Here is a 24,669-nt window from a genome sequence, read left to right on the forward strand (position 1 = left end):
TTTATTTTATCTGCTATTACAATTGGTGATATTGCCAGGCGATGATATCACATATTCGTATCAGTTGTGTCAGTTCATGACATTAAGTAAAACGTCACCCATTAAATCAACGATTTGCGTGTTAGATATATTTCATTGCGTTTGGACGAAACAGAAATGTCAGATCCAGGTAACGACAACCCCTGCTAACAGAAATGTCAGATCCAGGTAACGACATTCCCTTGGTACCGATAAACCTTAGAATGTCTCCAGGACCCGTGACAATGATACTAAAATACTGTCAGATAAGTCTAATCGGGAATAACGATCTTTAACCTAATCAACGACAGTTTTCACGTGCTGACAAGAAAAGGGACCAAGACATTGGCGGTAAGCTAGCAAGCATTAAGAGTTTAATAATTCATCCGTCTCGAGTGTTTTTTCTCAGAGTGTGCATGCTGTTGTGATTAGTTAGGTGGTGATGCATGCATTTTTCTCTCATCGAATCTTGCTAATTAACGGATGAAACGAAAAGCACATGTATTATTGATTAATTGGTATGATTCTCAGCACACCGTTCATTAAGTTGTTCAAATATCTACATGTGTATCTAGTGGATTGATCTTTGAATGTCTATGTACATGTATGTACAGTATGATATAATTTACCTCTGTTAGTCGTCCCCTCTTATCACAACTGGTACAATAGCACAGTGAACATCGCACGTTCTGCACTGGAAGTCAATTGTTTTTCTTTGTAATTGAAATACATGTACAATTGTATATATATGCTCTGTATGATCTTGTCGAAACTGTTTTATTTGTTTAATCTTGTTTTATTCGTCTTTATTATTATCTTGTTAAATGCTATCTTTATGATTTTGGATACATTGTAAATTGCTATCATTATAATCTTGGATATATTGTTAAATGCTATCTTTACAATCTTGGATATATTGTAAAAATGCTTTCTTTATAATCTTGGATATTTTGTAAAATGCTATCTTTACAATCTTGGATATATTGTAAAAATGCTTTCTTTATAATCTTGGATATTTTGTAAAATGCTATCTTTACAATCTTGGATATTTTGTAAAATGCTTTCTTTACAATCTTCGATATATTGTAAAAATGCTTTCTTTATAATCTTGGATATTTTGTAAAATGCTATCTTTACAATCTTGGATATATTGTAAAAATGCTTTCTTTATAATCTTGGATATTTTGTAAAATGCTATCTTTACAATCTTGGATATTTTGTAAAATGCTTTCTTTACAATCTTGGATATATTGTAAAAATGCTTTCTTTATAATCTTGGATATTTTGTAAAATGCTATCTTTACAATCTTGGATATTTTGTAAAATGCTTTCTTTACAATCTTGGATATATTGTAAAAATGCTATCTTTACAATCTTGGATATATTGTAAAATTCTATCATTATTTAATCGTTCAATAGTATAGCATGCTAAACATGAGTCTACATTGCGACTTTACAGAAAATTGTACATTGCTGTTGTATTATCATGGGGCCATTGCGTTATTTGTTTGTTAATATGCATTTAAGTACATGTTAATTTGAGTATTTTTAATAGGGAATTGTGTGTTATCTCGCTCTATCATTGTAACATTTTTTGACTTAGGTATTTCTAAAATCGTGCATTGTGCATGTAATAATAAAATAATGTTGACTTGTTTGTGGAAATGACGCTTCTTGCATTGTAACTAATTCGAAGTAGTCTTTTGTTTAAAAAAAAAAAAAACACCGGAAAAAAACAGAAAAGGAAAGAAAAGAAAAGAAACGAGTCTTGGCCACATAGCGATCAGCGACAATGCCGTAAAAAGTCAATATTAAGGCATCTATCAGGTTATACTTTACACGTAATGAAATAAGATTTAGCTAAAAAGAAAATATTTTTTTTAAAAAAGTTACCAATTAACGAACGAGTACAGGTAATGCATTAATTAATGTCTTGGCCTTAATATGTCTGAAAGTAAATGTCAAAAGCTAAACAGTAAAGGCTTTGAGATGCTTCTTTCTTCAGAACTCTTTTGTAAAGAAGGCAGATTCCACTAAAAGATAGCCTTTATCCTTAACATTTGCGTTCGTGCGTGCAGTCTGTGATAAGGAAATGTTAGTGCATTATCATTCATCATTGTTTAGGCAATCCTCAGTATTTATGAGAGAACATTGAACATACATATATACATTCATGATGAATGATGTGTTTATTTCAAAAGTATGGACCCCGAGGGAGCCCCGTATTTAGTGTGTTCAAGCCCATGACGTGCCAGTCCGCTACTCGTTTCGTCATGATTGGGCGCTGGAGAAATAAATGCTATTGCGGCAGATAGGCTGTTATAGTAGTTTTGCAGACTGGCGGATTCAGTCGGCGACGAGATGTATCATCATAAGAACTAAGACAAAACTAATGTCTCTCACAAGTTTACATATATACCGTCAAATTATTGTCGAAAATTCATTCTGTAACAAATCGTGCATAAGTCATTAGACAGTTTGTTTGTTTTTTTGAAAATACGGTACGATATGGAGAAATACGTTTTGTTATGTAGCTGGCTATGATAAGTTGGGAGTTATGGGGTTAATGAAGAGGTTAAGATATGAATGTTCTGTACAAATTAATCTTAATATGGTTAATTATTAAAATTATCAATTTAATTTGTTTCATGGAAAATGTATGCTTGAATAACTTATTTGTCTGTGAAGATGTTCCATTCATATCTACGTATATAATTGTAAACATGAACAACAAAAATCATAATCATGTGTTTTGTGAGTCTCTCTTCAAAAATATTTTTCCAATATGAGATTATTTCATCAAATTTTAGCAAATGGAACTAGCTACAATTACAATATTGTCTGGAACTGGAGAAAACATTGTCGAATTTGTGGCTACGTCCTATCAGGAAAAGTCCTAATATGACTTTGTCGTGACAATGCCACTTTCAAATCTGTATAGCCGGTAATATTTGTGCGGGTATTAATTTCGCTATAATGTCGGCCATCAACTATATCGCAAAAATAAATGTCTCGCGAACGAATGTGCGGGATTATGATATCTGAGAGTGTGTCAAATGCTTAAATTTTATTATCACGTGCATAAAACACGAGTTTATACACTTTGTATGATGTATGGGTGTTACGTGTAATTAAAAAAATTTAACCAAATTGTAATTATTCCAGAGATACCGAAACAATACCTGTAAGCCAAGACGATATTAACATGTGTCAATGGACAACTTGTACAAATGAAACTGTCTAAGTTCCTTGATATTCTCAGTTCGACGTTTACCTGCATTTGATTGGCTGGCAACTGCACATGCGTTCATTTTTCTATAAAAAAGTATTCAATATCCGAACTCTCGTCACAGAAATTGTCAGAAGCAGATTTTCCGTAGCTATAGGATATGCGGTTCTTGTCTTCATACGTTAGCAATTATCGTTTCAGATATATATTTTTATTGAGTTGGTAGGAAAAAAGTAAGGAAAGTGAAATAATAGGATGCGTCAGAATTTTCCGAAAGCTTCAATACTTTGATCTCCCAAATACCATAGGAATAGAATCTCCTAGATGGTATCTTTCTCAAACTATGCTGATGGTACCAGCTTAGAATAAACATCGAAATTGATTTAGTTGACAAAGCTACGGTAGATATTCAAAATCTCAGACATTTTAAGATATGCCCTGAGGAACATCAAAGTACCGAGAAGTAATTACCACTAGCGACACCAGATACGGGGTGTTTATTGTATTTATTGAATTACGGAGATAAAGCGCTTTCCCATACAGGTTTTGACATTTTTTGACCTTTAATTTGGGTTCCCACTGCCGTCCCCAAGGTAGTATCACTCCAGGCCCTTGTCTTTTTATTACTGACGAATTATGACGCAGTTTGAATTATTTTGGCTCGACTGTATGTCCCTCTAACATTCCATTGCAAGGTGTTAACATATTGTGTGGACTACTTACTGTCCATGTCAATCCATGTAGTTACATGTACTTAGTACGGCTTTTAGTGTACGGCATTAGTCGGAGCTGCAGTATAGGAAATCCTAATCTAGGCGATTCATATTGCATTGGCCCATAATTATGTATACATCAATATATGTATTAATATACAATCATTAACCTCTGCAGAGGGAGGAGTTACGGTTCTTCATTTCGTGGTTAATACATCTCCCGATCCTGATATTAACCGAAGCTCCGGTATATGCATCTCAATCCAATGAGTAAAAATGGTAGCATTTGGATATCTGCTTAAAGATGAAATGTCGAATCATTCCGCTACATATTCGAAACATTTGGCAAACATCGAATTTGTACCGGACGTAATACGAGTTAAATTCTATTCAGTTACTGTAACCAACACACATTTTGGCGACCCCATATTTTGACGGACTATAATTCTACAGCACTATATAGTTTAAGAAACATTATCACTCCCTCGGTATGGGTAAAAAAAGTTTGTAATTAGCACAATAAGAGTGATAAAATTTTAAAATACACTGGCCACCTTCATAGAGCTGAAGATTATATCAATGTTACGTCAATGTTTAAACGAGAGAAAAATTAAAGGTTGCCAAAATATGTATGATTGCAGTAGGTGCCAGCAATATAAGTCGCACCAACATGTTAATTAAAAAGATCTCAGAACACAAACATACAAGTAAATAAAGTCCCAGAACAACAGATAGTGATGTGTCTTTATTCGTTGATTCTTTATATGGAACGATATCGTGGCTATTGCATTACAAGGGAGCAAACATACAGCGGTGCAAGTTCTAGCGGATCAAAGTCGGTATACATACCTGCACAAAAATAACATACAGGGTTATGGTATCTGCATAGAGTAAAGTGATATACTGTTCAAGCATCGCAATTTCGGCTGATGCTCTAATTCTCTTAGATAAAGAAATTCTAATAATTATGGCGTTCGACAACCCATAACTTTATACACGGACATTTAAGTGCTGCTATATTGTTTTCTTCCAAGGGGGCGTTTTTAGTTTGCTTGGGTGCCTATATACAAAACAAAGACCTGTGTTCAAAACATATACTGGCTTACCAGCTCCTAAGTTTTTGTAGATAATTGCCCAGCTAAATTTTGTCACTAGATTATAACCCACCAGTTTGAAACTTAGAACCAGACATATCCAAAAGACAAAAATTACAAAAATTCAAATGGATAAATTTCAATATACTGGAGACGGGGGACAGTCTATTTAAAAAAAGAGTAGTCATTTCCGGTTATAAGTAGTTATCCTGCTGTGTTTTAATTTTGAAGATGTTTTGAAGTATTTACATATATCTTCGTACCTAGTGAAGTTTGGCTTTGATATCTTTCTATGCTGTTGTTTAAGGATTAAAATAATTAGAAAACTGATTTCTTCCCCAAAATTGTTTTTTTATAGTGACTTGCATTTTGGCACCGCTTAAGACAGATGTCATTTCTTATAACGATATAACACACGCATTGACAAAGATGGGTACTTTGGGTGTTTCGACACACAGACACACATATATAATAATTGGCGTATATCACCCATGCAGGTCCCAGGGGAACATATGGCCTCACCCTACTTTATCTCGCTTTAATATACGTATTCGTTGTCAGGGTCTTTTCGCTGCCTTCTCTGGCAACGATGGATATAATCCGGACGCATCTTGTGCGCCTAACGTGCGCCCGTATGCGCCTCCCATGCGCTTACATATAATATGATATAAGGGAAATGTGATTATGGGTGTCTAAAAAGCAACTACTTTTCCCCTGTGTTAATTCTACGTAACTATATTACAATGTCTTTTTATCAGCAGCAAAGTAAAAGAATATATATCTCTAAAATAATTACATTGTACAACAAAAGTTATTTCATGAATGTATCGCACGCAATATATATGTATGTATGTATATATATATGTTTATATCAATTTCTTTTAATAATTTAACCTCAAAGAAGAGAAGTCCTCATCATGATATCCCAGAGGTTGCAGTTCATGCCTTGTGAACGCCGTCCCTGCATCATGAACTATGTTGTCAATGACTCCTCTCCTGGTTGTCAACCGAATTTATTGACACCGCACATTTGGTCACCTTGGCGTGGACAATACTTCTGTCTCTATAATTATCAAGACTATCCATTGTAGGCGTTAGCTGGTCCATGAAACTATAGACATCCTTTGGATTAAAAATGAACTTTTGGCAGTTGTTGTTAGATAAAACACAGTGATACATTTCATGATGATGATATATATATATATATGAAAACAACAACGGTTAAACTCGTGAAAGATCCTGATCATCCAATCAGATTTGTCCATGTGATTTACTTCACAGTTATGTAGGCGATGTCTTTTCTGGTATGTACAGGTCAGACGCTGGAACAGACGGACACACATATAAATTACATCTATACATATATAGCATTTGATACTTAATACCGGAATATTCTCCATGGACTGAGGTGTGGGTACAAGCAAGTAACCGTAACAAAAACAACTTTCACAGTGAAAAATTAATTAAAAGGAAAGAATCTAAAGAAAACAATGATGAGCAAGTTCTTAAAGACGAACTTGCTTGGTCATGTGATAATTCATTCCATCACGTGACCACTTGACAGGAAATTTACAATTTGATTATTCATTTTGAAATGAATAGTGCTTACCTAACCGGTTGTGCACGCGCATGATTATTTACAATGAATGAACATAATGCAGTTTTAATTCGTATTTGAAAAAAAACTAATACCTAGTTCTCTGTTAATATTTACATACAATTTTTTTTTTACTCGCATACAATATAACTTCAACAATACAATGTAACGTTAAAATTGCTAGTTAGATGCAATATCTATATTAAGTGTTTATTAAAAAGCAAGAAATGTAGAAATAAAGTACCACCTTTCTTCCACACAGACGGCACACCCTCATCTCAGCAGTAAATAATGCCCATTGATAATACTTAAAAATGGAGCAACACGTTTACATGCAGAGCCCAGAGACGGATCTCGAAATCCTATATATTACACGTTTTTAATTTAGAAAACCAATTCCAAATAAAAAAAAAATGGGTTCAAAAAGAAAAAGAGACAAGATTGAAGAGTTTCCTGTCTTGCAGGAATCCCTTCTCGATCTGCCGCTAGAATCGTATAATTAATTTCAATAGAAAACATGTTTCAAATATTTAATAAGTTTAGTTGGCATTGAAAAGTTAGGAATAGCACAGACTGTTGTACGACACAGGTAACAGTCTGTGTGATGACGTCACTAAAAGAAGACGAATTCGATATCATGACGTCAGTACGTTCATGGCAGTGTTCGCGCACGACAGAAATAGTCTGAGAACGTTGTGTCGTCACAGATACTAAAATCCCCACAAATATATGTCCAACAGTCAACATTATTCAAGTGAAAAATCGAGAAAAACAAACAACCATGGAAACATGGCGAATCAACACGTGGTTTTTGAGTGTCCACATTTTCCCAGCTTCGTTGCGTAATCTATTGGAGTTGGAGAAGACAAAAGTGTCGGGGGAGAAATACGACAGTGTTGATTATAATATGATCTAACACGGGTTGCTATACCATCAGTCATCACATTCGTCTGCCAAGTCCGTTTCGAAAATAATGAAACAATTACGCGATTACCTCCCATGGGTGACGCTCTTTGCTGTCTAAGGAGCAAAAAGACATATTGCTTTGTGGCATACATTATCCAGCCAAAAGTCCTCGATTTTGAGAGTCAGCCAAGCTTTCTACTGTGCGAAGCAGCGAGTAGGCCGCTGGGATCAGGAATAATGACAGCCCCGATAGGGTCCCTGCAACCTGCCAGTTCTCGAAACAAGACTACCCTAGCACTTTCTCTTACGGTTTATCGTATTAAAGATGTGGGATGCTATTTAGTCACGCACATGCTGGGCGGGGACAAAAGGAGCAACAGTTACTCTCATTTATATTTCACTTTCGAAAGAGTCACGATCGTTTTGGGTTTCAAATCCCATCATCCAACTTCATTTTGCACTTCGTCTTTCATCATAGCGATGTAACATGCGATTGTGTAGAAGTACACGATTGTCAGACACATACATACACATAGTTTGGATCCAAGTATATATATATAATAATAATAATTATTATAAAATCTAGTATATAAACCACACTAGGTACCGCGTATACAAAACAACCAAAGACTATTACACAAAGAAATGTAAGCGTAAGACATGTTTGCTATGAGAACATACACCAACTGAACATCGAAAGAGCTATAGTGAGATTGGTGACGATTGTCTTGTTTTGTTAAATCTGAAACCAGTAGGAAGAATAAAAACGGATGCGTACTTGTTAGATCTATAATTAGGTAGAGAGGCATGAGCTACACCCGGACACTGTCCAGACATGATTATGACATGTTTAGCTATCTGTCTAGTAAGTTTAGTGATGATCCAATCATATTTGTGATGACAATGCAGATAAATATTGATGACATGTCGGCTGTTGGTCCAGACATTTTCTGACGTATCTGGTTCTCGGTGATGATGATCCAGACAGATTCGTGACTGTCTGTTTCCATGTCAGACTGATTGTGGACCTTCTGATTTTTGTCCAGAGTCACTTTATTTTCGTCGTATCTCTGTCCATTCATAAAGATTAGTAAAGATTTGCAAATTAGTTCCAGGGAGAAGTGTTCTTGATTTTCTCTAGACGTGTATGCGATACATCTGGTTCCGGTCCAGATATATTTATGACGTCACTGCGTTTTTGTCCAGCAAAACATTTATAACCTTCCATTTTGGTTCAGACAGTTTGGTGACATGTTTGTGTTAGGTCCAGGGAGATTGATGACGTTTCCGGTTTTGGATTAGACATATTTCTGACGTGTGCGGTTTCGACCAAAACATCTATGTAATATATCTGGTTCTCGATTTTGTCAAACACTTGATGATGGTCCCGAGAGATTAATGATGTGTCAAGTTTCTAATCCAGTTCAAAGTTTGATATCATCCACACATACCTAAACAAGCTAGACGATCACTGGAAAAACCAAGAACTTTTCTTTAATTACAAAGCATCAATTAAATCATAAACAATGTACAGTAGACCGGACAGAAGTACTATATCAATCTCATGTATTATTTTGAGTCTGGTATAGAGGACTTTAAAAGTCCTGAACCAGAAATAAACTTATCTTATCTTATCTTATACCTGTCTTTTCTCTGTTTCTCGGCACGATCTGCCGGATCGCGTGTTTTTGACGAAATCGACAAAATTTCTGTAGAATAACTCAGTAATCGATAGTATAAAATTATTAGTTTCTATAAAAAGAAAAACCTGTACTGCATTGTGACCAAGTTTCGGGAAATAACGGAAATTTTAATATGTGTTAAATATTTTAGCATGCGTATTACCATAAGAGTACTAACTTCCAAATGCAAGTTAAACATGCTTTTAATGGTTTACAACGCTCGCAAAACGTATGTTTAATGCGGCCCTACCGACTTTTTATTGTTAACAGACGTCTAATGGGATCGCACTGACAGTTAGGAATATCATAGGTAAGTGAAATAAACATGTTAATATATATGTAGGTACAAAATGAGACTTCGCTGTCTCGTCCCGTCTTTCCGAACCAATAGACTAAATGATAATAAAATGTCTCCTAGTATCCCGCCATTCCTTGAACACAGCGCGTCCATTTACTTACCGAAGAAAATAATAACGATACCAATTATATTGATGACCAAGTACATCAGAAAGAACAAGCGATCTGTTATACAACAGATGACCTTCCATTCGCGTATGTATTTCTCCTTCTGCTCAGCCTTCGATTTCTTGTCTCGGTATGCTTCAAGGATCTCACGAATGATCCTGATGTCCTCGGAGAGACTCGAGCGAATGATGTTGAGCCTCTCAATATTACAGTCTTTGTTGTTTTGTTCATAACCGTCCTCTTTTCCTTCGTCCAGTAATCTTACTTTGGCGAATTTCATTTCCGTTTCCGGAAGTTTAGACGTGGCGCCATCTGTATACTTTATGTTCCAACTATTCTTTTGTGGTTGTTCCTCCTGCTTTTCAATCAGTTTGTCCCGTATCATGAATACTCTGGCGACGATATCAATCATGAACTGAAATATAAAATTAAAACATGTATGACAAATGCATGTCCATATTAATAATTATAATAATCATTATGTACCACCATATCACAGCAACATAATCATCTGAAAGCGGTTCAAAACTTTCTGTGGTTATTTGGCTTTTAGCCACCAGCTTATGCCTTTCTCAGCTCCCTGGGGAGCACACAGCCGGAACTGCCATTTCGGTGCTAACAGCTTACAATCGACATTTCTTGCACTGCGCTACCACGTACTTATTCACAACTGAGACGACTGGAACACAGCAGAGTTAAGTATCTGGTTTAAGCATACAACACAACAATCGTTCTATGATTCGAACCAGTGACCCTTCAGTCAACAAACCTTACGAACAATTGCGAATAATCGTTCATTTGAGGCAATAAGCGGGCAATCAAAAAGGTTAACGAGATGTATTTCAGACATGTGATATGAAATACTACAACAAAAACAAGGTAATGGCACAGTAGAAACGAATTGACAAATGCTAGTTAAGGTTAAAATTGATAATAATAGGGCAAACGATATATTGTTTTCTTCTCAACTAATTACAATAGGAATTACGAGATTAAAGGTGAACATGGTTATATAATAGGCTTCTGCAAAGATTTTTTTTTTTATCGAGGAACATATTTTCAGAAAACGGTGTCTGTTTTCATATAACCGTATCAATAGGAGTCGCAACATTAAAATAATTGAGATGCTTCAAGGTGCTTGGATCTCTAAGGTCCACACACAAAAGGAGAATATTGGCAATGATGCAATAGTGTAAGACAATGTACATGTAGGTGATTATATATAACTGGCTCTAACTTTATAAACGTTCCGTAACTTAAGGAAATCCCATAACTTAAACTTTCCCATAGGAAAGCATTAAAGAATTTAAGGAATCATCCTTAGCAAATTGTCTTCCCTTAAATCCAATAATACTTTAGGCATTTTGATGTGAGGGGATTTCCTTAAGATAACGAGCGATGACGACAATGGGACTTGATGCATACAATGCCTAACTGTCTACGTTCGTAAATACGTGTGTTGAGGTTGCAAATATGCTGTACCTGTTGTGTTTGTGTTTCGAACAGCACATAGTATCTATACCACTACATCAGAGAAACCATAAACGCATGATCATTTAAAATGCCATTCTATACAGGTGTATCGGGGAACTAAGAGAGATTCTCTTCCTCAAGGACAGACACATGCTGTACACCTTGCCGTCAGCAGAAAGGGAAAATAAAATCTTATCTTCTCTAGACTGGTGTATCACCAACGATGCCAAGCTGTCCCTGTAATCAAAAATAGGACCAACAGCTTTACAGGAATGCTGGAAATCATTAACCAAGCCTATAACATTATCTGCGAGTGGGGGTGTTTAGCAGTCTGCAGATTCGCTCTTCTTTCCCTTACCAATACATACATACGCACTTCAGGTTTATGGGCATTTGCGGTGTTTTTTTCCAAAAGCAGTAAATTGCTATTATATCATAAAACCTCGGCTGTGTGAAAATCGATGATCAGAACACGAATGAAGATGTGAAGATGAAGGGTCTTTATTCCAGAGCTACGCCTTCTCGTATACTTGAAGTCTGCCTGCGGGACCCCGTGAATGGCCTAGCTTGTTGTAAATGGCGAAGTTATTTGGTCATTTTCTTCAGAACTTGATGTATTGTGAAAGCCTTAAGCCCATTACATAACGACAGGTTTTGCCCAAATGTGTTTCTTATATACTGTTGTCATGAGTTGTATCTCTGCAGTGTATGCTATGTTTGAGCGTGTTAGCAGTAACACAATATATCTGATGCTGGAATTTGGAAACGGATAGAGCATGAAGGCAAAATCCATGCCGAACAGTTTATTGTCTTTTAATGTTACAAGATCGATTGTGATGTGAAAATACACCATATAGTATATACATAATGTACAATTTTGTTTATTTTTTCACGTCCTATTCACAGATAGGGTCATTTAAGGACGTGCCTGGTTTTGGAAGTGGAGGAACGCTGTAGTACCCGGAGAAAGACCACCGACCTACGGTCAGTACCAGGCAACTGTCCCCACGTGGGCTTCAAACTCGCGACTAGCGATAAAGTGTCGGGACAGCTTAACCACATAATATACAGATAATGTTATTGTGAAGAATAAATTCAAAATAAAGTCTATTGTTAAAGAGTCTTCAATGAACGGAAATTAGACGAGCTACGGCGGGGTAAAAAGACTTACATTATTTTTGAAGAATTGAAAAATGTATCAAAGAAATACTGCGGTTTCGTCGAATATATATTTAAGGGTCCGTTCCTTCTAAATGATATAAAAACTTCCGTGTTTGTGCCGAAAATGTTGTTGTCAGTAAAAATAAAACATGATATTTCGTATCTGATGCAGACAACAACTATCAGTTCACCACCGGTAAGTACATAAAAAAATGTATATTCTTGTCCTTAGTAAAGGACGATTTACAAATATTTATCATCTTAAATTAAATCTGTTTAATGGTCGATATTGAATCATATTCATAGATTGTTAATATCTAGCCATAGAAAATGTCATTGATCTGTTTTCAAGCTAACCAAACTTTGATGTGCTTACATCGCGTATCAGCTTTTATTTGTTATTGATTCGCAAATTATTTTTATTTTATTTCAAAAAATTATTTCATAAGAAATTTCATTTTCATTTTAATGAGTTCATATATTTTGTCCTTGGCGAAGTTCGTTACATATCAGAATTGGACTCCCAAGTGAGAGAAACCTGCGTCATTACCAATTAAATGAAATAAGCAATATGTTGATGTCACAAACAGACAACATCGCACTTTTTGTTATATAGTTTTTTATCGATTTCTATTGAATTGCTTGTGTAAATTATTTATGGTATAGTCTCCCCTTATGTTACATTTTTTGTACGTATATGATAGGACGATACGAGAATGCTTTATACAAAGTATACTTAACAAACCTGCATTATTCCCGATAATGTTAACACGAGTGTATCTGTGTATTGCTGTGTGTGACATGATCAGTGCTAATATTTCTGTATTTTAGACATATATAATATTTAATCAAAATTGTATTGCTATGATATGAAATGTTTGGTTTTATATATTGCTTTGGCCCACCTTGCTATCAGACATGTGTGTGGTAGACAACCGATGAATTTGGGCCATTTATGTCATTGCATATGTCCGTAGGTAGAAATTCGGTTAAGTCGAACCACCGGATATGTCGAATATTTTACTTGATCCCGTCGACTTCGACTTATCGTAATTTTGCTGAAATTTTGGGAAGGAATCCTGGACATGGTCTATAAGTGTATTACTGTATCAACACATGTGATATACATGCATTGTTCTTGTCTCTACATGTAGAGATATATTCAAATAGAAATATTCAATAATGACTCTTTGCAGAATTTGGTAATATATACATTATTAATTCCATTTTGAATTACGTAGTTGTGTTTCCAAAATTTGATAAGTTATCGCCAATGCATGATAACAATGACGTTCGAAATATCTGCATGATTTAGGCCATATATTCGGAGTATAACCAGTCTAGGTCACAAAAACGTTTGATATAAATCGTCCTGGTGACCCAGACAATAATAGAACATACCAGTGTCATATGTCGTAACCAAATCGGTCGTTGCTCATGAATTGCTTTTACACAAGCCAATCTTTCCATATTAGCTTTCTAAAACATGTGTTTCAAATAAATCTGTAATATGTATTCCGTAAAATGTAGAAAACTGATGCCAACTTAAGTAAGTTATTCACATATATGGCGTACATATGAGCCCAGGCTTTCCGCTACCGACTGTTCCTTACAAAGTAGAGTGCAGTAGTCGGCTTTTCTCTCATGACACGGAATGAAAATACATATAAAATTACTATGTAAGACCGTGAAAATTGATGTGTGTATTGGCATACCATGGCGAGACATGCTACACCTCGCCACAGGCAAATGTATAAACCACATGGAAGTGTCTAGACACAAGGCCCCAACTATCACATCCCATAATAACTGTAACGTTATAAAAACAAAATCCGAAATCGGGAGAACACAACATGATCAAAGTGAAATCTTTGCTAGACGCAGCAGATACATCCGACGGCTAGTCGTTGTGAAACAAGCTTTTCTATGAAATCGTTATGGTTGCAGCTGAAAAAAAAACTGTTGCTATAACCAGAACACACGACGTACTAGAAATCAAGAAACACTGGAGCTAATTGCATTTAAATTCTCAGTTCTTGAAATAGTATAAAAAAAATATGGCAAAGTGTAAGGTAATTAGATGGTGTAAGGTGCGGTGACACCTTCCCTGGCAGGATATAGGTGGCGCCTTCTCCACGTACTGACAGCTCATGCTGTGACGTGTACCGCAGCTGACTGCATGCGCACGCCCTCTGGCGGTTGAGCGGGGGAGAGGTGTAAAAATTTGGTTGAAGAGCAACGTTCGATACCTTAAAGCGATTAGCAACAAGGCGCTAAAATCAGAACAATAAAGGATAAGCTGGTAGGAAGTAATCAATGATTTCAATGACAAATTTGTTCCCTGTTTAAATGAGTAATTTAGTCGCCTAACACCACTACAAAAATTGGGCGTAATTATATCTCACCTTTCCATCTTTGTCATTATGATAAGTTATGTTTTTGCAAAAACGAAGTGATAATATTGTAGTACCCTGCGCCGTTTCAGACGTGTGAAAATATGGATACATTGCCAAGAATATATCAAATTTAGCAAAATCACTTACTCTAAAAATTTCCTTTGTATGTCATTTCCGACCGAAATGTATTCTATAGGGAGTGTTGAGATATCCATATATACTAGGTTTGGTTGGAATAACAGTGATACCTTTTGAATAACTGAGCTACATTGAAACACAAAACTAAAAATCGAAAGTTTTTAAAGCGACTATAACAGTAGAAATCACTGTTAGAAAATATTATCTGGCGTAATCTTTATGAAACTAAGACTAAGACTTTCCCTGCATTACGAAAATTAAAAGTGACCGCAACCACGTGTTTAGATACCCAAATCAGCAGAAAATACTAGAATTGCAATTTGGTATGTCCTCCAAGAATGCATGGTATTGCCACTAGTACGCAGAACGCTACAGGGACTCGTCACTCGCACTGATAGAGAAAACCGATATATCTAGAGACAACCCACGTGGTCGGGCAGGTGAAGTTTGAGGTTTATTTTGTTTAACGTCCTTTTAACAGCCAGTGTCATTTAAGGACATTCAATGTGTTGGAGGTGGAGGAAAGCCGGAGTACCAGGAGAAAAACCACCGGCCTACCGTCAGTACCTGGCAAGTGCCCCAGGTGGGTATCGAACTCAGAGGCGGAGGACTAGTGATAAAGTGTTGGGGCACCTTAACCACTCAGCCACTGCGGCCTCTCGGTCAGATTACCTCATACACGTTCGAGCCGTACCCCGGCCGCTTAGGTAAAAGATACATGTGAGTTACCATTGTGCCACCCAACCACCAAGAAATGTAACACCGTAGCCTCGTTTGCATCACTTTTCGTTAAAGGAGAGAAAAGAAAATTAGTCAGAAATCGAAATTATATCGCTCTAAAAAAAGGTCATGTGGTTTATAACGAAATGATTTGAAACAGATTTCTTCTGGGGTCAGGGTTTTTTTCTCATAGGATGAAGGTGATGAATTGATAGACAGATATAGCGTGCCCAAAATAGCACAACATACGGGCAATTCTTTCGGGAACATGTTTATTGTAAATATGCATGTTTACGACATTTGGATTTATTTCACACTTAAGCTTCTTGTCACTTTCGATTTAAGAACCACATGCCAGATATAAAAAATGATAACGAGTTTCAATAACAATAAAAAAAAAACCACGTTGAATGAAATCAATTATGCATTGAGGGAGAGGAGATTTTTAACACAATGTCCGTAAAAATTGGGCGATGTCAGATTTTTTAGATAAAATATAAATATCATAACGCTATCTGAGATGTCCTTAATAGGAAGATGATATTGATTCATTATTAATATTTCTTTTGTATTATTCATTTTATGTAAAATAAAATAATGAAATGAAATATAATACGGCCAGTGCATTGCTACCGTTATTTACAAATGCAAAGTTAAGTTCGCTGAGGTAGGTCAGGTTTGGTTTAACTGTTTACATATAAACGAATGATAGGGTCATGACGGACATTTTTATTACAGTGCTATCACAATGAAATATCACACCGGGACCCGGTCGAGCGACACTTCATCGGCTTACACTTATACTGGCTATGGGCGAACTACATGTAGGTACTCAGCTGAAAGTCAAGCAGAGAACACATTTAGTATGTCTCGACAAGGGAACATGAACAAATCTTTCTTCAAGGGGGCGATTACTCAACCAAGGGCCCAAAGTGCGGCAGTGTAAAGGGAGACAATCCACAAATTAGGAGGTTGTGAATCATGTGATAAGAACAACAAGAACCATTTCTAATTGTGAAGATCAGTAATGAGGGAAGAGGGAGTAGATATATGATAAGATTTATTTTTCTTTTTTGTTTTTTGTTGGTTTTTTAGTGGGTTTTTTATCGTTATTTTAAATGTCAACCTAAAATAGGAATTCAAATTACAGAAAAAACCGTATTGGTCAATTACATGTTTAGCATGTGCTGTTGGTAGAAAAGAGGGAATCTTAGTAAGTATGTGGGTAGTGAGGTATTCGATATACTGCTGGTATAGACAGTGTCTTGTACATCATTGTCTGACATAATGTCCCGGGAAATCCATAATTATTCTAGGAAGAGGTGTCTAGGGAACAATGTGCAAAATAACGGCATTACGTTACGTGAACGCTCTGCAACAGTTTTTACAATTTGTGATAAGTCATGCGCACACAGAAAGCGATATGTCAAAAACATTACGATGGATAAGAACAACAAAGACTAATTGTTGTCTGCCATGGCCACTGTCGATATAACATATATTATCTACAATTTACCCTCCGGCATTGGTGCTTTTGTTTTATGTGTATTTTCTCCACGTTTGAAATAACTAAGAACAATGTAGGGTATATTTGTGTTCATTGAAAATATGCCAAAGCAACAATGGTAGCACTGCCATCATGTCTTCTAGGAAGAAACCCTGTATGACCAAATACATACATACGTTTATTATATAACGCGTTTGGTTTTCATTAACTATACGCGTAAGGTATATTTTGAACTATTGCATGGCTAAAATGACTATGGCGTGGTCATGTGCGAACTATTGAACAACTATGACGTTTCGGAATTTTAGTCCTACCATTTCAAGCGTCTAAGTCACTCGGATGTCAACACTGCCAGACGACAGTCATGGTGACTTTTATGCCTACTTTTCTAAAGAGTCATATTTCCTGTTTCAGATGTCCTGAGCTCAAATTCCTGTCTGGTCGCTGCACTCAATCTCTCTTTTTCTCGCTGTCTCATTCATGTTAGATTACTCGCCGAATTGAATATACCCATGGATGTTAGAGGGGAAATATCTTCTGTACGTCTGGGGTGTAGATGGAAGTTTTTTTGCGGTTTAAAATTATTCTTCTTTGACCGAGTGGTAGTATACGTTTGCTCGTTCTTAGAACGCACCAACTGATATCAAATAGAGGCAGCAAATGCATATGTCAAGTATCGCTGTCACCTTGAATTTTTAAATCGCTGAAATCTTCCTCTGGACTACAATAGCAGCACGCCCAGTAGTGATGTTCGTATTCTTGTACAAGACATTTTGTCTCTAGATCTAGTTCCTCTTGATATACATATATACATCTGAAGGCCTCATGTATTTGGTTTGCTGAGGTAGTCACCAACTACTACAATGATACGCCGCCTCAAATTGACACTGACTCTTTACAGGGTGAGGAAACCAGCAAACAAACGAAAAAGGTGTTTGTTTTTTTATACTGACCTTTCTAAGCCAGGCGGGCGCCCTGTTAATTCTCACGCCGCGGAAGAACATATTGGCCACTATGGTAGAGAGGACTGTCGACATTGTAATCATCACCATACTCAGACAGAAATACGCACCTGTAAAACACAACATTAAATTAGCATGGCGTGGAATGCACACCTGTAAAACACAGAATTATATCAGTAAGGCCTTCCCAGTTAATCTAACAGGCATATACACCTGTGAAGCGCAAAAGTATATTACCATTTTCTATTAAATTATTCTAACATACATATACATATGTAAAACGCAAAAACCTATTAGCATGCTCTGTTAGATAATTCACATACACATCTGATCTGTAACACACAAAATTATATCAGCATCGCCTGTCAAGGTATACAAATACATACATCCGTAACACGCAAAATATATTTGCATAGTATGTACGGTAACAAGCGTACATATATATACCTATAACACAAAATTATATTAGTATTGCCTGTAAATAACAAATATATATACCTGTAACACGCAAAATTATATTAGTATGGCCTGTAAAATAACAAGTGTATATACCTGTAACACGCAAAATTATATTAGTATGGCCTGTAAAATAACAAGTGTATATATCTGTAACACGCAAAATTATATTAGTATTGCCTGTAAAAATAACAAGTGTATAAAAATCTGTAACACGTACAATTATATTAGTAGTCTGTAACACGTAAAATTATATTAGTATGGCCTAGTAAAGGGCTTTACAAATACACACAAGTAAATAACACCACATTGTATTAACTTAGCAACTTAGCATAACCTAAATAGCGAGCGTATAACTAAACCATACCGTAGTTTCGCACTCAAAGTTTTGTTTTAGTTTCGTATTTGTGTACATTGAATAACTTAAAAACTTAGTACCATGACTGATGCCTGAACGTGGCTTGCAGGTTAACGTCAGGGACTTACACTTCACCTGCAGAGTTAACACGTAAAAAATCTAGTAGTACAACGAATGGTATTTAAACAATCATAAGCCCCTATCACAGCAACCATTATTAATGTGACATATCAAAGCTAAGAGAATACCTTATTAACTTATTTTAACAGATTTGCGTCCTTGTAATATTCTAACAAATATCGCACCAGTAGCATACATGACAATTTTAAACTTACGTATCACTATGTTGAATAAATTTACTTTTGAATACATGTATATGGTCACTCACTATTGTGATGCTATTTAATTCAGACGGAATTCACAAGGCATGCTTTGACTTATGCAGATTTCTGATATTTACGTTACAACTATCTATATAAACATTCCAATAGATAAATTGATTAAAACAAGTAAATGAAAAGTGTGGGAAAGATTTCCGAAGAGAATTTTGCAATGAATGAATTCTCGTCAAAATTAGTGCTCCTATAATGCAATGCTTTGTGAATTTCTTGGCAAACTTGAAGAAGAAACACTTGTCTGTGTATTCCATGAATGCAATACTATAGACCAACTAGAACACATGCTTATAAAGAGGATTTATAAAAATAAAATGCTAAAATATTGAAAGATTGACCCGCATATAATAAATTAGTCTATCAATGTAGAGATCAAAAACGGAAGTGCACTTTGAATGAACCTCGCGATGTTGTTTGAATTAACAGTGTACTTCCGGTTTTACTCTGTACATGTACATCTATAGACCAATTGATTATTGAGTTGAATCCCTCTCATTTTAATTGAAAATTAAAAAGGATACCCTCTTTAATTATCAAAAGTTCACTTGTTTTATTACAGCAGCACAATGAAAATTCGACCTTGGTCAAATATAGACCGTGATTAAAATGGCTACGTGCCTTCGGAGGGGAAAGTCGGTATCTATCTAAATAACAAATATGTCGCTTGCATTAATATCACAACAAACAGTCTATAAATGGTTAGTAGTGTTTTGTGATAGCAATAGAAAACCTTAGGGCAAGTCGCCGTAAATGATGTGTTTATGACGTATGACGTCATCAAAAGTTTTCTTAATTTCAGATATAATGCAATACCTACAAATGTATATAATTCACTCTTGGTCCTGAGGCTCGAAACAAATTTTGGACAACCATCAGTAGCCGATGAGCTATTTAAATTGCCATTCGTCCAAAGTATTCCGTCCGGCAAAAACCACTATTTCTAAGAACGCATTAAAAGTAATTTTTTTTTATCAAATTTAACATGTATATGTAAGTTCATCTTTATCCCTAGGTATGTATGCTAGATTTTGAGACCGAAAAAAAAAAATACAAATGGCCGATAATTCACCATTTTGAATTTTGACGGTTGAAGTTTGTTACCGCTTTTGCGCAGAAAATATTTGATGGCTCTTTTTCAAATTACATACTGCTTATAGATTCACGTTTGTCCCTAGTTGTGCATGTTAAATGTTGAGACTGATAAACAAACAAAATGGCTGACAGATGGCTATCTTGGATTGTTACCACTATTGTTTTATAAGTTTTGGAAGGATCTCTTTCAAATTTCATATGTAGATTTCCCTTGATGCTCGTTGCGTATACTCAATTTTGAGACTGATCGGAAAACAAAAAAAAGGCGGTGAACATCTACAATTTTGAAAGAGGAAGTTTGTATTCACCATTTTTGATAAATGACTATCTTCTATATATCATTTGTGGTTTTGTCTTCGTCGGTAGTTGTACAAATCCAACATTCAATATTAATACAAAAGAACTAATGTCACGAGGTTAATGTGAGGGAAAAGAGGAAAGAAAGAAATAGACGTAAAAAGATCATTCTTATAAACAACTAACAGCAAGTTAAGAACTTGAGACATATAGGTGCCAAAGTCCCTCTGTGATCTCTTGTTAGTTAATGCGGACAGATTAAACATAATTATAGGCAATATTATTCATCGCCGTTTGGATATATGTGAATTAAAATGTTTAAAAGAAGAAATGAAAAGACATGTGCAAATTAGATACTTGTGAATGTGAACATAATTATTGTTTCTTCTACTATTCTACGAAGGTTCATGAAATATGAAAAAGAAAGAAAAAGGCTTCTACGATATGTTTTAACTGACCTGATGGAAAAGGCACATGTACAACAATAATTTCGTACATGTGATCTAACATTGAATCAAGACATCAACATGTAACCATAGAAAATCCAGATAAATGAATACATATATGAGTTAATCTTGCTTGTAACAAGCATTTTCATTAGCTTGGAAATTATATTATAACAATAACGTCAAAATGACGTCATATCTGGTAACATCGCCTATCTTTGGGCGATGCAGCGGTGTAATGATTTATAAAAGAACATATCAATCCAGAAAAGTGGATCTTCACAGGGATTGGATACATTATATTAAATCATCGGGAGTTACTTCGCTGTTCATTAAGAGCATGCTTTTTAAAAAAAAATTCTCCGTGTATTCCCATTTTAAAATCCTGAAATGTACATAATTGAAGTTCAGTATCCATGCTGTGAGAGGGAAAATGTAGCGTAGAGTATCTAACACGTATTTTTTATTTTCTTGTCGGTGCCTTTCTCATCACCTAGAGTTCTACCATGCTGAGAAGAAAACAATCCAATGCTTGTATTGAACTTAATTAAAGTAAGCATATATGACGTTTATTGACAAACGCTATGAATGCCACTTTCAATCCATTTATAACGATAAAAATAAAACTAAATATATTAATGGTTTCTTTTCCTTCAAGATTCAGCTCATTTTGCAACCTTTAGGTGTTTGACAAAGGCGAAACAGCTGTGAATTGTTCCATTCGAAACTTTCTGTAGATGTTTGAATTTGCCGTCACGACACGCCTTTTCTCGAATGCTCTTAAATAATCTTATTGCGAAATATCACCAAACCGTAGATCTTGTCCTAGACAATGAACCTGTTAATGTTAACGTAGACAGTGATTCTGCAGTTGTCCGACTTTCCCGACTTTCAATCGTCCCCAAATTATCAAGCATGTGTGAAGAATAACAGGTATTAATGTCGAGATCGCCAATGTCTCATTGCATAAAACATTGCGAGAAAACGCTGACCTGCAGCAGACTGCACATTCAGGCGACTCTTACAGCAGGAATACTATTTCCACTGATCTGCACTTGCTAGCTGTAGGTCCTTGAAAGCGTCATGATGATGTGAGGAAGTATGTCTAGTGGGACACCAATAGAAAAAAACAAACACACAGAAAAAGAAAAGATAGACAGGAACGAAACGAGAAAACTCACATCTCAAGTGATTCAAGAGATAAGACTGGTCAATATTGGATCCACACAATATCCAAGATTCAAAGAAGCATACTTCCAATCGCCTTCAGTGATTGAATGCAGATACAGAATGGAGTTTCCTGAGCTCTCAACCGCCCCCTTAGCAAAACTGAAATCATCTGGATCATTTAAAGCAATCAAAGGACCTCTCAAAATTAATAAAAAACAAAAACAAAACAAAAAAACAAAAAACAAAAAAAATTGAACCTTATCTTTTTTTACAACAATTGCGAAACAAATTCGATTAAATCATATTAGTCACTCGTGCAGGCCGGATCGAAGCACTCGATGGGTCTTACTTTGGAAGGACACCGAAATGCCCGAAGAAAACCCTGTCGGACAGGTGACCCCACACCTGTCCATGTCCTCTCAATACGTCGCCTCTTACGGCACAGAGTCAGATACATCAAGCCTACGTTTCCCTTTCTTTCTCTTATTTAGAAAGAACTAAGAAGGAAAAGTGTTCGCTGCAGTCCGACACTATGGATTTTTTTGGGTCAGATTTTGCTGCTAGCGGCTATAAGTAGAAAACTTACTCCCGCGAGATTTCACTTCACCAAATAATTATAGATGGACGTTGTGAGACTGTAATGCTATTTGGACAGATACTTGTAACGGTAGTTACAGCTGTTAATATAATTTCTTACTGATTTGTATACGTACGGGCTGGCCGGTACTGATCTGTCTGTCTGTCCGTCCCCAACGGACCAATCAGTAGCATCGTAACATATCATGTACTAACAGATTGAACCTTCAAAGCTCGTGCAACAGAGAATGGACGTAAAGGTCATTTCGTACGATGTCTGACTTCTGCATTAGTGCCGTCGTTATTGTCCGCCTGGGTCATTTCGTATAAAAAAAACTTAAGTCTTGATTGCAACATTCAGAGAATTCGTACAAAATCATTGTTACAAATAATCACTCGTGCATCGCTTTGTAAACGCTGTAATAATGTATATTCGCTGTAATTCAGGGTATTGGACACAAGTGTACCTGTTGGACAGTTCGCTTAAGTTATGGATGATCTAAAGTATTCGCCCGGCCAAGTTTTACCACAAATATTGACGTACATTTACAAATAATGGCTGGGCTCTCTTTGTCAGTGATTGGTAAAGGAAAAAATAGTACATTATCAGTACCTCTTGATAGAAATTTATTACAGGTCAATTCGTACACTTGGTTGCTAAGGACATGATATTTCAAATTATGGTTGCTAGGTATAACGGGTTTATAATACACGGATAGTAGTAAGCGTCGCATCGTAGAAGAGACGATTCCCCCTAAAAGCAGGCATGTGAAAATCATGATTCATTATATACATGTACAGTGCACTGCATCCCGCACACAATCGAATATTGACCTGTGCGCATGAATCGCAAGCGGAGCTGTCGTAACTCTGTTGGCAGACTGTTAGGGATATTATACGACTACATTACTTACATTTACACATTAACCCTAGTGCATGCACACAAGTTGTCTGGTGACACGCCTGCAGTCGCCATACCGTAATGTTCCGGATTACGTTAAGTGTTGCCTCTAGCTCTTCTGATAAACTCAGTATGCATCGTAGACATATCACAACATGGATCAATATAGCATTATTTTTTCTGCCTTTCATCCAGGCAGTAGATCTGAACTTGTTTGAGACTTATCTGCAATTTCCTCACGATCATTGCTCGTCTCTTCATCCTGGTTGACATTTTTCTAATATGGCTGTACACATTGCCTAGCCTCTATTATAGGTCCTGTCTTTACGTGAACATCAATATGTACTTGTGTAAACCGCCTATCATAACAAGTAATCTATAGGAGCCTATAATTTGTTGCCCATCATCTATTCATGCCTGTGTGACTCTTGGCTTACAAAGTTTGAGTTTAATGCAGAAAACAATAATGCGGATGATTATTGTACGAAAATACGGCTACGGGTTGCCGGGCACTTTCCATCTGACGTATCGCCCTGTATTGAACCCATCAGCCGCCTGGTCAGTTTCCAGTAATATCACTTACAGCAGTGAATAGTACATAATAAGCGAATATTGCTGACCGATCCCATCAAAGTGACCCTCGACGTCTGTTTTACAGGTCCTCCAGACAGCCTATCATCTGATCAGACTTTGCTTACCCTTGCAGCAATGTTCTCAGAATTGCGCGCAGGTGTCAGTATACAAAGGAAGGGTAGGGAGTTCGAAAATCTTCTGCACTCTCGATTTAATTTCAATGAAAGATTGTGTCATTATAAGGAACCAGGATCTCAGATACTTTAATACTAAGATATTTGTTTTTCATCATCTATCTTTAATCAAAGCCTGATTCAAGCAGATTCCATTAACCCGATCCATAT

At 36.1% G+C, this 24,669-nt stretch overlaps 1 protein-coding gene across 2 annotated transcripts in view; it reads right to left on the reverse strand.

Annotated features, from left to right (window-relative positions):
• Positions 1-4,686: 4,686 nt before the first annotated feature.
• Positions 4,687-24,669, reverse strand: part of LOC117337027 (acetylcholine receptor subunit alpha-1-B-like) — a 100,633-nt gene continuing 80,650 nt past the window's right edge. Inside the window, exons 6-8 of one of the 2 annotated variants that reach the window (XM_033897779.1) lie at positions 18,053-18,171; positions 9,699-10,119; positions 4,687-6,376 (exon numbers count right to left, since the gene is read on the reverse strand). In XM_033897779.1, coding sequence (XP_033753670.1) covers positions 6,336-6,376; positions 9,699-10,119; positions 18,053-18,171 — 581 coding nt within the window. In that variant the 3' untranslated portion in view covers positions 4,687-6,335. Of the gene's footprint in view, positions 9,029-9,698; positions 10,120-18,052; positions 18,172-24,669 lie in introns of both variants that reach the window. The other variant, XM_033897787.1, reaches the window with a different exon arrangement.

Source organism: Pecten maximus, chromosome 1 (assembly GCF_902652985.1).
Source record: "Pecten maximus chromosome 1, xPecMax1.1, whole genome shotgun sequence".
Taxonomy (NCBI): domain Eukaryota; kingdom Metazoa; phylum Mollusca; class Bivalvia; order Pectinida; family Pectinidae; genus Pecten; species Pecten maximus.